Raw genomic sequence first — 14,545 nt, 5'->3', positions numbered from 1 at the left:
CACACATATATATAACACATATACACACACACACATATATACACACACGTTTGGTGGAGAAACATAAGATCAGAGTTGCATAAGCTTCAATCATGCCTAATGTAGTGATCAATCAGGGTACATTTACATTTAAATTAACAGAAACAATTCTAGCTATTTTAAGCAGAAAGGATCAAACACAAATAGGTACTTACAAAATCATTGAGAAGCCTGAAGCAGCAGCTTCTAGACTGGGTCTTGGGAACTTTCCTCAAAACCACCACAAACTAGCCTGGCTTAAGCTGGAACACCTACGGTAATCAGAAGTTAGGGCATCGGGAAGCCACAAATGGCAAACATGGTGTTTCAGAAACACACCATCTTAGCTGAGATCTAGGGATTAGGAAGTTTGCACCAAAACTATTAGCTCCAGAAATAATATGTCATACTGGAAAATAAAACAACAAAAAAAACACAGCACAGCAAAAAGATACCCTCTTCCTTGTCTCTTGATATACAGAAAGGAAGAAGACTGATGTGGAAAAATTCAGTTTCTCCATCAGATAAATACCAGCAGAAGCAACAAAAGTGGTCTCATTTCTATATTCCAAACTCAAGGTAGTACATCTGACTTTAGGTACTTAAATCAAAACTAGAGCCATGGCTATATCGGTGTCTGTGAAATGTAGTTTTTAGTTTTCAATTGTCTATGGTATAGGAAAACACATTAGAAGAAACTTCAGGTAGTGAATGATTGAAAAAAGTGACTGAATAAAACAATGGGAAAAATAATTACCATTCTTATTTAAAATATACATACACATGCACACGTGCACATACACATATACACACATACATTAAACCAATGAAGTATTGTGCCAGGTTTACCAATTAAAGCATCAATTAAAAATACAAGCAAAAATAAATGTTAGCAAGAAGAGATATGGTGAAACCAGCATTCTTATGCCTTGCTAATAGAACTGGAAATTGATACCACTATTAGAAAGACATTTGATAATAACATACAAAAGAGATAAAACTGATAACATCCTTTAACAAGTTATCCCACTTTTGACTAAAGAAATCCATTGTAAATGTATGTATAATAACAAAAACCCAGAAGCAATCTAAATATCCTATAGTACATAAGTAGCTGACCATATTACGTTCCCTCTCTAGCAGGGAACATGATGCTGCCATTGAAAAAAATGTTTTGAAGACCTTTTAATGACACAACAAAGTATTGTTAAATTTTTAAAGTTAAGTAGTAAAATGCATATATAAGATCCCAATTTTTAAAAAAACAAAAGTATCTATGCATATGATGTAGGTAGGGAATACTCAGGAATGTTAATTTTCAAATGAATCTACTTTTAAATAATGTAAGATAGGGGCTTCCATGGTGGCACAGTGGTTGAGAGTCCGCCTGCCGATGCAGGGGACACGGGTTCGTGCCCCGGTCTGGGAGGATCCCACATGCCGTGGAGCGGCTAGGCAAGTGAGCCATGGCCGCTGAGCCTGCGCAACCGGAGCCTGTGCTCCGCAACGGGAGAGGCCACAGCAGTGAGAGGCCTGCGTACCGCAAAAAAAAAAAAATAATAATAATAATAATGTAAGGTAGTATCTTTAAAGAAAATAACAAGTAGGTAGACACTGAGAGGTTGTGAGGGTAATGAGAAAGAGGGATGTTAATATTCTTTACCCAGTAATTCCACTTCTGGAAATGTATACTAAGAGATATGGGAAAAAGCATATCTCAATGTTATAATAATGGAAAGATAAAATCAACTGAGGAATGATTTGGCAAATATCATATATTATATTGATCATACTGAAGGAATGTAAGACAAAAATAATGGATCAGGGACTTCCCTGGTGGCATAGTGGTTAAGAATCTGCCTGCCAACGCAGGGGACACGGGTTTGAGCCCTGGTCTGGGAAGATCCCACACGCAATGGAGCAACTAAGCCCATGTGCCACAACTGTGGAGTCTGCGCTCTACAGCCCGCGAGCCACAACTACTGAGCCCACGTGCCACAACTACTGAAGCCTGAATGCCTAGAGCCTGTGCTCTGAAACAAGAGAAGCCACCACAGTGAGAAGCCCGCCCACCACAACGAAGAGCCCTGCTCACAGCATCTAGAGAAAGCCCATGCACAGCAACGAAGACCCAACACAGCCAAAAAAAAAAAAAAGAAAGAAAGAAAAGGATCAGCACAGAATATAATCTTAACGCTAAGGTTTAGTAATAAAAGAAGAATACAAAACATATTCTCTTCTATATTAGTGTGCATTAGAAAAATAGCTAGATAAATTAAATTTGAAATAGTCACACCAAGGAATATAATACAGCAATGAAAATGAATGATACTGCAACAACCATAGATGAATATAAAGTATGTAATAAGAATAAAATTAATAGGACACATGCAATTCAAACACGCAAAATTAAACAGTTTACTGTTGGGAAATACAAACAACATATGTGGCAAAACTTCTAAAAAATGCATGGTAAACATAATAACCATATTACTGTATATAACCAGAGATACTGGATGTCTCAGGGATGGAAGGGGGGTGGGTTTGGGGCATGTGTGTGCATTCTAATGTTCTGGAAATATTCTTAAGATCTATGCTAGGTACATGAGATTTGTTTTATTTTTTATTCTTTAAATATTAACATTTTGTAAATATTTATATATATTTAATATTCATTAACACTAATTTTAAAAGAAAACAAGGAAGAAAATATATAAAATGATTATATAGTTTGCATTGAGGGTGTTGAGCTTATGAGTAATTACTTATTTTTTTCCTCCAAATTTTATAATGTAATTATTTTAATTTACTAAGAATCTCACTATGGTATGGTTATCCAAATATAATAGTCATATGTATTCTCAGTTTTCTTAATAAAACCTAGTATGTTTTCCTTTCCATATGAAGTATTCCTTTCAAAATTATGTACACTAAACTAAGTATAATGTGCCCTAGCAATACGAGAGCCTTGCATGTAGTTTCATATAAAAAGTCTGAAGGAGTTCATTCATTCTGTAGAAAAAGCTTCCTTGATTCTTGCATTTTAACCCAGGACACAGTTTTTTGTTTTGTTTAGTTTTTGATAAAGGCTGTGTTGTACATAAGAGTTACCGGCAGACAGCATCAGCCTCTAACGTTCTAATTAAGACATGAAGAAAGAAGTGACACTGTAACTGGCATTTTATTTCATTTCTTAAAAAAAAAAAATCACGTTTATACAAACTATAATATATTCACATGCAAGTTATGTGATACTGTGTGATTCTTTTTGTTTGCTTCTGACAGTCTGTAGATGCAAACTCTGAGTAGGGAGGGGGTGTGTTTTAAATATTCTGAAGTTTTTAGCACTGTCAAACATAATGAATGCTACAGTTAGTATCTACAGATACGTTAGATAGATTGTAATGAATTGTAAAATTAAATGTGCCAGATGTTTTAATAAATTTCCATTTTACTGTTATAAGTTATCCAAGGATCTGTCTTGTTTTTGCTATACAGTTACAGGCAAAAGAATAATTAACTAAATATAACCTATTCACAGAAGTAATTTCTGTTTTAACTAAAGTAACGCAATTAGCTGGCCTTCTTGCATCGAGATGCATTTGGCATATTTTAGGGTTTAATTTTTGGTACTGAATTTAAAAAAATGTTAATTGTGCCAGTTAATTAAACAGTGGCATTATGCAGAGTAAAGAAGATTAGGCAGCATCGGTTGTTTATGTTTGTAATCTTTCTTTTGCAGGACCAAAGAATGAGTTGTTCCTCTTTTATGGGAAAGGACGCCCAGGAATTGTTAGAGGAATGGACTTGAATACCAAGATAGCTGATGAATACATGATCCCCATAGAAAATCTGGTAAACCCTCGTGCTTTAGATTTTCATGCAGAAACCAATTATATCTACTTTGCTGACACCACCAGTTTCCTAATTGGCCGGCAGAAGATAGATGGCACAGAGCGAGAAACCATCCTGAAAGATGGTAAGTGACAATGTGTATCAAACTGCCCAGAGACAAAACATTTATTTAAAAGGATAAATCCAATGTACGTCAAACTAACTTTAACCAGAACCCAAGTTACTGTTGATTTTAAAATATTTGTTAATTTCTATTTCTTGAGTAACATTATTTCAACATGTTTTCCAAATACTGACTTATTAAAACCTTCATTATAAAATTGAACTTGCAATTGTCCACTACATTATAAGTATTACAGGAATTAAATTGAACTATTAATCCACCTTCATGGAAAATGTAGACTTACAGTTATTTGTTTACAGTGTTATATGGTAGAACATAAGATTTAACAGGACATTGGAGACTTCTGTAATACTTGGTTCTCACTGGAATATTGGTCGTGTCACTCAAAGTTCATTAAAAAGATCAATGTTCCCATTGTCCTCATGATCCTTGCATATTGTTTTTGACGTTATATTACAATTGATTTCTTTAGAGTCACCCTTGAAATAATATCTGCAGAGAAACTTTGTTTATACTTATTTTTATTTACAAATACATATATGTTATTATATATAATATGTAAACATATATGCATATACTTTATTAAGATCAGTGAAGTTTCATAAATTACTTGGCTTAGAACAACTGATCAATAATGAAATAATATAACTTTGGTATAAGTAAAAAGCATCTTTAATAATCATGCAAACTGAATCTTTGACTGGCTGCTAGTCACTTTTAGGCGAGTTACTAATGATTCTGGACCTCAGTTTCCTCATATATACAGTTTGCTTCTCAAATATTTAAAAAATCCTTGATTTAGGGACATTAATTGTATGCTTATTATATGAAGGACACTGTGCTAGCTATCATAGGAGATTAAAAAAAATGTTAGGAAATGGCTACTGCCTTCAAGGAGTTTATAATCTACCTTTGCAGATAATATAAACTCCCCCAAAATATTGGGTTGGCTAAAAAGTTCATTTGGTTAGTGAATACGTTGTTCAATAAAGGTCTTGGTGAAAATGAAAAATGTGTCTTTTATTTTTACTTAAAACCAAATGAACTTTTTGGCCAACTCAATATAAGTGCTCTGCAGCATTTAATTTAATAAGTTCAAAGCTGGCCCAGAGAAATACATGATTAATGGAGAATGTCTGTGTAATAAGAATACACAGGAAGGCAGAGGTGTCTTTATCTGGGGATTCTCAGAGAACTGTTTTGTGAAGGAGGTAGTATTTGGGCTAGAACTTAAAGAAAGAATGTTAAAGGGGAGGGGAGTATATTTCAGCACCAGGAATCCCATGAGAAAAAAACAAAACACCAAAAAGCACATGCTCCAGAAAGAGGATGAGAGGAACATTAAGTGGGTCACTACTGCAGGTTTAGTTTACAGGTAATCATGACAGAGGAGCTGTGGATCCCAAAAGGTAGTGAAATTCAAGGCGTTAAATGTGAGGTGAAGGGGCTTGGATAAAATCCTGAATGGATAAGAGGAAATGCTTTTGAGCCAAAGAATAATGTGAATAAAAAGATATTTTAGGGGCTTCCCTAGTGGCGCAGTAGTTGAGAGTCCGCCTGCCGATGCGGGGGACACGGGTTTGTGCCCCGGTCCGGGAAGATCCCACATGCCACGGAGCGGCTGGGCCCATGAGCCATGGCCGCTGAGCCTGTGTGTCTGGAGCCTGTACTCCGCAACGGGAGAGGCCACAACAGTGAGAGGCCCACGTACCGCAAAAAAAAAAAAAAAAAAGATATTTTAGGAGAATCAATATGGTGGTGGAGTACAGAGTGAATCAGAGGGAGGAAGTAGAGAAAATAAAAGTAGAGAAACGGACTAAAATTATTTACAGCATGAGTAGTAATGCATGATGGTCTCTCCTGTCTTTTAGAGGGATTGGGGACAGCATGAGAAGATTATTCATTCAACTCAGGTTCACTTTAAATCAAACTTTAATGATAAAAATACACCTTCCACAAGCGACAAATGAAGTGCTAAAATGAAAAATATCCCTGTTTTTGTCTTTTTTTATAGTTTACTGATTAAGGCAATATAAATCCACCATGACTTAGCCACCTAAGGAGTGTCTAATTAGAGTCAAGAGTTTTACTTTAAATTGCATGAGGCAGAGGCTGTCTGCCTACTTTTCTCTGTAATCCAATAACGAATAATACGAACTTGACAATTTTAGAAGGACAATAAACTCGCATATTCTAAGTAGATGCATTTGGATTGCTCTAATTTTGACCTAGACTGACATGTAATATAGAGGATCCTTGGGCTCTTTTCAAAAAGTGTCAGTTCCTGTGCTGTGACTGAATGTTCCAGCTAATAATCCTAACTTTGATAACCATATGTAGTCAGTGACATTGGAGTTCTTTGCATTTTACCACAGCAACAGAGGTCAATTCTAATGGCCACTTGACTGCCAGGCACATCTGTACCGTGTTGCTTTGGCAGTAGGAAGGTTCTGAAAACCTGTCGATTTTTACACCTGAAATATATTTAACATTTTGATTATCCTATACAAGGGACAGCTTAATGTCTTTTTATTAGTTTATCTTGCTTCTTACCAATAAGGAGAATAATAATACACATTATGCTGTGAGATTAACATGTCAAAACAGAACTTATATTTGGCAAATGAGAATTCGTGATTCTTGATCAGAAGAATTAAGTTCTATGTATATTCACTCATTTAATTAGTCTACCAACTAACCTGAAGACTGAGAGGTAATGCTTGGTTTGACAAATGACTTTGTAAGCTTAGTAGAAATTCTGAATCTTAGATAAATGTGTATAGTGTGAAGTAGAAGGCTTAACGATTTTGCTGTTTTTACATAAAACATAAATATCTTGAACATATTCTTTACAAGCTCAGATCCTTTTTATATAGAAAAAAACAGCATTTAAAAAAAAGATGCATCTCTGTTCATTCTTTTTGTTTTTTCTCTTAGAGTTTTATTGCAAACTTCCTAAATGTGATATATCTCATAATCTTTGTGTAATATTGTGGGCTAAAATGGTACATAAATAAATAAGAAAGGAAAATTGCCCGTTTGAAGTACTTACATATATCTCAATAATTATGGAAAATATCTATGAAATGAAGACATATTAGTGATTTAATAAAAATCGACTTTTATAAGGACAAAACATTTACCAGTCTTTATTGTATTTTACTCTTCAGAATTTTTTGACAAAATTTCTGGTAAAATTTATACTCTTGATTTCTTTTAATTAATTACTTGATTTATTTATTTGTCCAGTCAATAAATATTCATTGAATGCCTTCCCTGAGCCAGGTGCTATTTTAGGTGATGGGAATGCTGCAGTAAATAGGACAAAGCTTCATATTTAGTTTACATCCAAATAGTGAAAAATAAATAATAAACAAATAAACACATAAATGAACAAGATCGTGATAAGTGCTCTAAAGAAATAAACGAAGATGCCAACAGCAAGCGAAAATAGACTAAGTGGTTAGTCATTCTGTTACCAAATTAGGTCTTATGATCCCCTACTTGAACTCTAGCCTGGCCAAGCCCCTGCCTCAGGGGGAAGGAAGGTTCTTTTCTGTTTGGGTTTGCAGAGCCAAAAATGAAACCAAAGTTGAGATTGAGGCAGCACAATCATTATTCAATGGCTGGAGAATGGAGAAGTGGGATCTTAATCACAAATCAACTTCTTGCCCAGGGGACTGACAATTAAGGCAAGATTTTAAGGGCAAGGCTAATGAGGGGGAAGTGTATGCATTGGTCTTCTGGGAATAGGCGGGTTCTTCCTGGAACTGGGGTGTCACCTCTTTTCTGTCCTTGTATGGTCCTCTGGCATCTGGGTTGGAAGCAGGTTGAAGCATCATGGGCAGACAGACAGGGGTCTTACTATTACAATGAGATGGTAATGAGGTGCAGGGCGATATTTGTCCCACTTTTGAAGTAGAACCAGCTTGCACCAGTTTTCTTATAGGGAGACTCTTGTTCCTGTGCTGTGAACACAGCTAGAGGATATGGTTAGCTGTGGTTTTCTGCAAATTTACCTGGAGGGAGGGCCAGGAGTATGATTCTGGGACAAAAGCCTTGGTAACAGTTCTTGCAGATATAATTGTTATGCTCTCTAAGAGGACAAGATAGATGTTCTTTATAAGATTGTATTCATGTTTAGATTCTTGAATGTCTTGTCCAAGATTCATTTTTCATGGCAGAATGAATTATAATTTCCAGCAGAAAGGAAAAAATACAAAAATGAAAACTTAGTATTCAATTTATTATTGCATATATTCTATTAGTGCAGTACTTGGTTTTAAGCTGTATAAATTAATTATACTGAGATACATATATCCAAATAGAAGGTATGTTAAAATATCTTTCACATTATTTCATATCTTTAAAGTATTAAAAAAAAACACTCAAAGCATTTTTCCTGAGTTTGAAAGTTATTAATGCCTGCGGCTGTAACAGAAAAACTGTAGTTTCAATAGATCTCATCATTAAACTGCAGACTTGAGGTCACCAAATTTGTGGTAATTTGTAACAGTAGCCAGAGGAACTAATGCAAAGCATGTGCTCTGAACCGCTTTGCTATATTGACCTTATGTATTTCTTTTTTTTTTTTTAATTAATTATTTATTTTTGGCTGCATTGGGTCTTCATTGCTGCCTGTGGGCTTTTCTCTAGTTACAGCAAGTGGGGACTACTCTGCATTGTGGTGTGCAGGCTTCTCATTGTGGTGGCTTCGCTTGTTGCAGTGCATGGGCTTCAGTAGTTGTGGCACACAGGCTCAGTAGTTGTGGCTCGCGGGCTCTAGAGTGCAGGCTCAGTAGTTGTGGCGCACAGGCTTAGTTGCTCCGCGGCATGTGGGATCTTCCTGGACCAGGGCTCAAACCTGTGTCCCCTGCACAGGCAGGCGGATTCTTAACAACTGCACCACCAGGGAACCCCTGACCTTATATACTTCTTAAGATGGGTTCTACCTGATTGAGATCTGCAGTAAGTACACATTTCCACACCTCGGAGTCTTCCTTTAACTGAAGATACTTACAGGATCCATGAAGTTAGAGAACAATGAATAACTTTGGGCGGCATGGAAGAGAGGCTCTCTGTTTTGATATGAATAGAACTGTAGCCAGGAGTTAGGGAGGCAGTCTCTGACAAACATATCTTCCAAATGACATGTTTAAAGGTTATCTGTTGACATATTACCAAAGTATCGAAGGGTAGTGCCATATTTATGTGATTGCCTGTCCAGCATGTGAAGAGTCAAACCCTATTCTTCAGCTCAGTTCTATCCAATTTTGTGTTGAAATGTATGGTATTATACCTGGGCCATGAATTATTATTTGATAATTCATCATTGTAATACCACTACCACCACGACATACACACACATAGACAAACAGCGACTTAAGACACACTTCAGAACTCCAGAAATATTCCCAGACCTCTATTTTAACCAGGACTAGTGTGGCCACTCAAAACAGGTTATAGGGTGCAATCTGTTCCCAGATGACACCTACCTGAGAGTGAGACTATAATTTTCTATATCTAGAGATAACCATTTGTTCTTAGATTTCAATGAACTTCACCATTCTATAATTCTCTAGGAATTTCTAGTGTCTCATAAAGATCGAGTGTTACAGTTGATGAAACAAACCTGTTGAGATGTCATTAATAAATTATGTTAGAAAGTTCCCATGAACGTTAAATAGTCATTATGCCTTGCAAAACATTTTAAAATTAAGAACAAGCCTTTACTCTCTGCCGTTAGATTGCAGGTGAATATCAATCTCATTTTTTCTGACTTTAATTATGACTTTTTCGTAAAGAAAAATTCTGAGAGATGTAGACTCTGACCAACCATTAAAGGAAATAATGAATACATTTGTCAGTAATGAGACATTTCTTAATTAAAACTGTTAAGAAGAGATTTGCAAGCATTTGCAACTTTTGAGAATCTAATGGTTATTGTTGTCCTGCTGAGTAGCAAGGTTATAGCCTATTTGTACATAACTGACTCTTGTTGACTATCAATAAGATGTTTTCCCATAATCCGCAGGAGATTTGAGTCCTGAAAACATTGGTTCAATTTCATGTTTAGTTTATATATATTTCTCATAATTTCTGATGTTTCTCAGGAAGTATATGAGATATTGGAAAAAATCTTTAAGCCAATATATGTGTTTTTGTCAGAAAAGTTGACATGGGTATGAAGAAACTGAAATCTAGGTTCTAAAATATATTAAGTCATAAAAAATGGAATTGGCCATGTTGCTAATAGGTTATAGTAAACATGGAAGAAAAGATATCTTTCCCTTTATTTGTTTCCACCCAACAAAGGCATATATATACATGCACAAGCACGGACAAATACAGCATACTACACACACACACACACACACACACACACACAGAGTTCAGAATAGCCCTAGAAGTTTCTATAAAGAAGTCTATTATCTTGTAAATGTTTAATTACTGGTAAGGTCAAAAGATAGAATGTGAAAATATTTGATAATCTCCAAAGTACCAATTGAAGTATTATTACAAATATGGTTGTTACATCAATAAATATTCTGGTCAGTAAAATTTGGGGGCACTTTAAATAAATTTCCAGTTTTACCATGAATTAAAAAAATAGAAATACATTCAACCTAATTGCTTAATTATTCTCAGCATTATGTAATCTTTGTTACTTCAGAAATCACTTGGGAATCCTCTGTTAAACTAGTAGGACTAATATTCTAATCACTGACTGTAATTGTACTTTTGTTTAGGTTAATGCAAATTTCTGATGAAAAAGAAAAGTTTAATAAATTAGTCTTGGCAGACTTTACTATGGGGGCTCTAAAATAGGAAATGCTAGCTCAAACTGTGGGGACAGTTAATATCCACAGTGCCAGCTGAGCAAGTTCCCTTGAAACTAGCCATTATGAGAGGATTTTAGGGGGTGATAATAGTCATTGTCTGTAGAACACGTATGTCAAATAATGTGACTCTGCCCTATCTAAAGTGAAGTTTTATTTATGCCTTTCATTGACTATTAAAATTATTCAGTAGAGTGACTACCCTTACCCCATAGCAAAACTTGGTCAAATCCCAATCCTTTCTGCTAACAACGAGGCAGCAGCCAGACCTCTCGGTCATGTTAGGTCAGAAACACAGACTCAGTTTGGGAATGCCCACTCCACTATATATACATATGTCACAATCCTAAATTCAGTGTATCATCAAATCTTCCCTGCTCCCCACGTGTATTGTCTTCTGGCTAGAAATAAGGAAAGGAGGGCATATTTGGTTCATTCTTTTTCTGTCCTGCATTTATTTTCCTTGCCACCCCTCCCAGCTTGTTAGTTAGTTTCCAATGCCCACTCACCTCTCAACATTGGTAGGAAGAGGTGAGAGGGTAAGATTGGTTAGGAGTGATAAGGAGATAGCAGAGGTCCTATGTGAACTGGTTCCATTATAAACTGACCTCTCTCTGAGACTGCCAGATCTTTAAAATCACTCTTGGGGTGTGTATATGTGTGTGTCTGTCTGTGTGTGCATGTGCAAGCTATTTGGAGGTTTTCTGCTAGATCCCTCTAATTACATTTCCCTTGGCCAAAGTGCATGAAACTCTATGCCTGTGACTCTGCATCCTTGAATAACCAGTTCCTGTCCATCTTCTTATTGCTTGAGTCCCTGTAACCAGCCAGATTGCAAACATCCCTATGCCAACATATGCTCTTGTGTGGTCCACGTATAGTCCCCAAAATTATTTGTAAACCTTCTGCCCCAATAAACTCTGGGAGTGCAGATACAGTGCAAGTCAACCCCCACTAAGTATTCTGCTACCAGAGTCCACTTTAGCTTTTTCAGGTGTGAGACTTTCTCAGGTGTGAGTTTTGCACATTTGGAAAAACAATTCAAAGATCTCTTAGAGGCCCCATAGAAAGCTTCATCACTAGAGTTGAGGTAAAAAGTACCCTTCCATTCTCTCTTTTCTACCACCTTGGGGCACTGAAGGGTAGGGACTAGAGACTAACAGAACAGCAGCATCACTCTCCAAAGAAATCTCCTAAAACCCTCCCCTGTTTACATTATGTTCCCTTTACACCATTGATCTGGTTAAGGTGTCTAAGAGTTATGGAAACAATTGTGATCTAGTTCATTGTAAAATATAAGGACTTTTTTATTTTCTCACACTCACTTTGATTTTTTTTCTTTTATCATTTTGTCTTCTAATCAAAGCTTTAATTTTAACATCCCATTACAAATGTCATGGTGAGTTAACTATTGCTCCTGATTCTGCAAGAGTGATCAACCAAACTGCGGGATGTTCTAATAGTCATTAGGCAGTGGTCCAAATGACACCTGGAAAGGAGATGTAAGAAAAACAACAGTAAGACTATTTTGAAAATTCACTTAAAGATGGCAACAAATAGTATTTTCGCTCATCTCTATATTCCTAGTTTTTTAAATTATCTGATGTTACTATCACCTAGATTCTTAGTTTTTCTTTTAAACTTTAAAATAGTGATTTTGCGGGGCTTAGAATTGAGACTTTACAAATTAAGAAGTGTAAACAACATAAAAGCACATACAAAAAGCACTCAAGAGGTTCATGATGGTGCCATCACTGGACATGAGGTGAAAGAGCATCTCTCATACTCTTTTCTTTCCTCCAGTTTTAATTATCCAATTGTAATAACTCAGATGTCACCTTTGCCTATATTCGTGATTGTAAGGAAAACCAGATGTGACATATTTTCTAAAATTTTGTGTTTCAATGAACTGTATCATCCGACTTAATTTTCTGTACAAGTTCTTCAGAATGACAAAATATATGAAGGTTGTACCTACAAATTACAATTATTTCCAATCCCAGACTGACACTAGCTCTCAAGATGGATGAAAAGATTGCTTATTCACAATGCATCACAAGTTCTAAAATTGTTCCTATTAATCAGTCCCCATCGCTTGCACTATTTTATCTTACGCCCCAAAGAAAATTATGTTACTTTTGGATACATGCCATGATTTGTGAATTGTGCAAGTTGGTTTATGGGGAGTGTGGTCTAGCCGTGGGAACCTATAGCACCTGGCCAGGAGTATATACATTCCCATACCTGCTCCATCACAGATTGATTTTATGACAACCTTTGCTAGATACAATTAAGTGCAAAAATCTGAGGTTAAATGTCAATCATATTTGTTATTTGGTATCATGTTGATAAAAATCTTTAAGAAATTAGTCTTTTTATTTCTTTTTTTTTTTCCTAAACTAATGACTGAACTAACTGGTATTTTTGTTGTTGTTGTTCGATCCAAAAATGGCTGCAGAATTTACTCTAAACACTTGTATTTTTCTCCTGATAAACTCTAGCTGTGTTTATAATTGTATTTTTTAAAATAAGGTTTATTGCAGCATAATTTATATATGGCACAATTCACCTTTTTTAAGTGAACAATTCAATATCTCCAGTTGAATAACCACCACCACAGTCAATTTGGAACGTTCCTATCACCCCAGAAAGTTCCCTTAGTTTCTAACAACCACTGATCTGATTTCTATTCTGATCTATTTTTCTACAGTTTTTTTTTTCTGAAATGTCAGAAAATTTTAATCCTAAAATATATAGCCTTTGAGTTTGATTTGCTTTACTTAGATGGTTTTGAGATTCTTCCATGTTGTTGAGTCAGACATTCATTTGTTTTTCACAATGGGTCGTATTATGCTACATGGATGTACCACAAAACTTTTATTCTTTTACCAGTTGATGTTCAAATGGGTTGTTTCAGGTTTGGTCAATTTTGAAGAAACCTGTCATAAACACTTACATATAGTACATTATATGGACATGTGTTTTCATTTCTGAAAGTGGATTGCCTACTAGTATGGTAAGTGTATGCATAACTTTATAAGAAACTGTCAAACTCTTCAATCTGTTCAAAATGTTTTTCAGAGTGACTGGGTCATTTTGCTTTCCCCACATCAAGGTTTCAGTCGGTCTGCTTTTTCTCCAGCACATAGTATTATTGGTCTTTTTTTCATTTGAGCCATTCTGATAGGTGTATGTTGATAACTCAATGTTTAAATCTGAAGGTCTCCTTAAATATCAAGGTCATCTTAAGTCTGATTTTATTTACACTTTACTTCTTTGGTTGACCAGTTTATCTCAATGGGTTGTGTGTCTTTTGCTTTCTGTATGACTCTTAATTTCAAATAATTTATGTAGGAAAACCTTAGAAGCTTAAATACGTAAAATGTAGGCCAGGAGCATAGATACATTTCTTCTGTCAGTGTGTCAGTGTGAAGAGCTTGATCAATCTATTCAGTAATTTCACTGTGTTTGGATTTTGTTCTTATTATAGTGACCTTTAGTAAACCAAACCTTTCAGATACTTCAGTGATGGCCTGATTCTACCTCATGCTTAGTAAGTATCCTGGAGTGTGCCTGCTCATTCTTTAGCTTTCAATAATCCCTGCATGGCGGCCTCACTGAGGGGTCTCTCTCCACACTCTTGCCCTTTCCTTAATTGTGACCTGTTAATAAGTGGGAGGCTCATGGTGGTAGACAAGGGGTTCTCCAT

At 35.8% G+C, this 14,545-nt stretch overlaps 1 protein-coding gene across 1 annotated transcript in view; it reads left to right on the top strand.

Annotated features, from left to right (window-relative positions):
• Positions 1-14,545, top strand: part of LRP1B (LDL receptor related protein 1B) — a gene marked incomplete at its 3' end in the record, with an annotated part of 1,833,965 nt that overhangs the window by 1,005,471 nt on the left and 813,949 nt on the right. Inside the window, exon 11 of the mRNA XM_082841888.1 lies at positions 3,761-3,997. Within this exon, the coding sequence (XP_082698014.1) occupies positions 3,761-3,997 (237 nt within the window). The remainder of the gene's footprint in view (positions 1-3,760; positions 3,998-14,545) is intronic.

The sequence above is a fragment of the Leucopleurus acutus genome (assembly GCF_964270905.1).
Source record: "Leucopleurus acutus genome assembly, chromosome: 6".
Taxonomy (NCBI): Eukaryota; Metazoa; Chordata; class Mammalia; order Artiodactyla; family Delphinidae; genus Leucopleurus; species Leucopleurus acutus.
The sequence above is the reverse complement of the archived record's forward strand: the minus strand, read 5'-3'. Positions and strand labels throughout refer to the sequence as shown.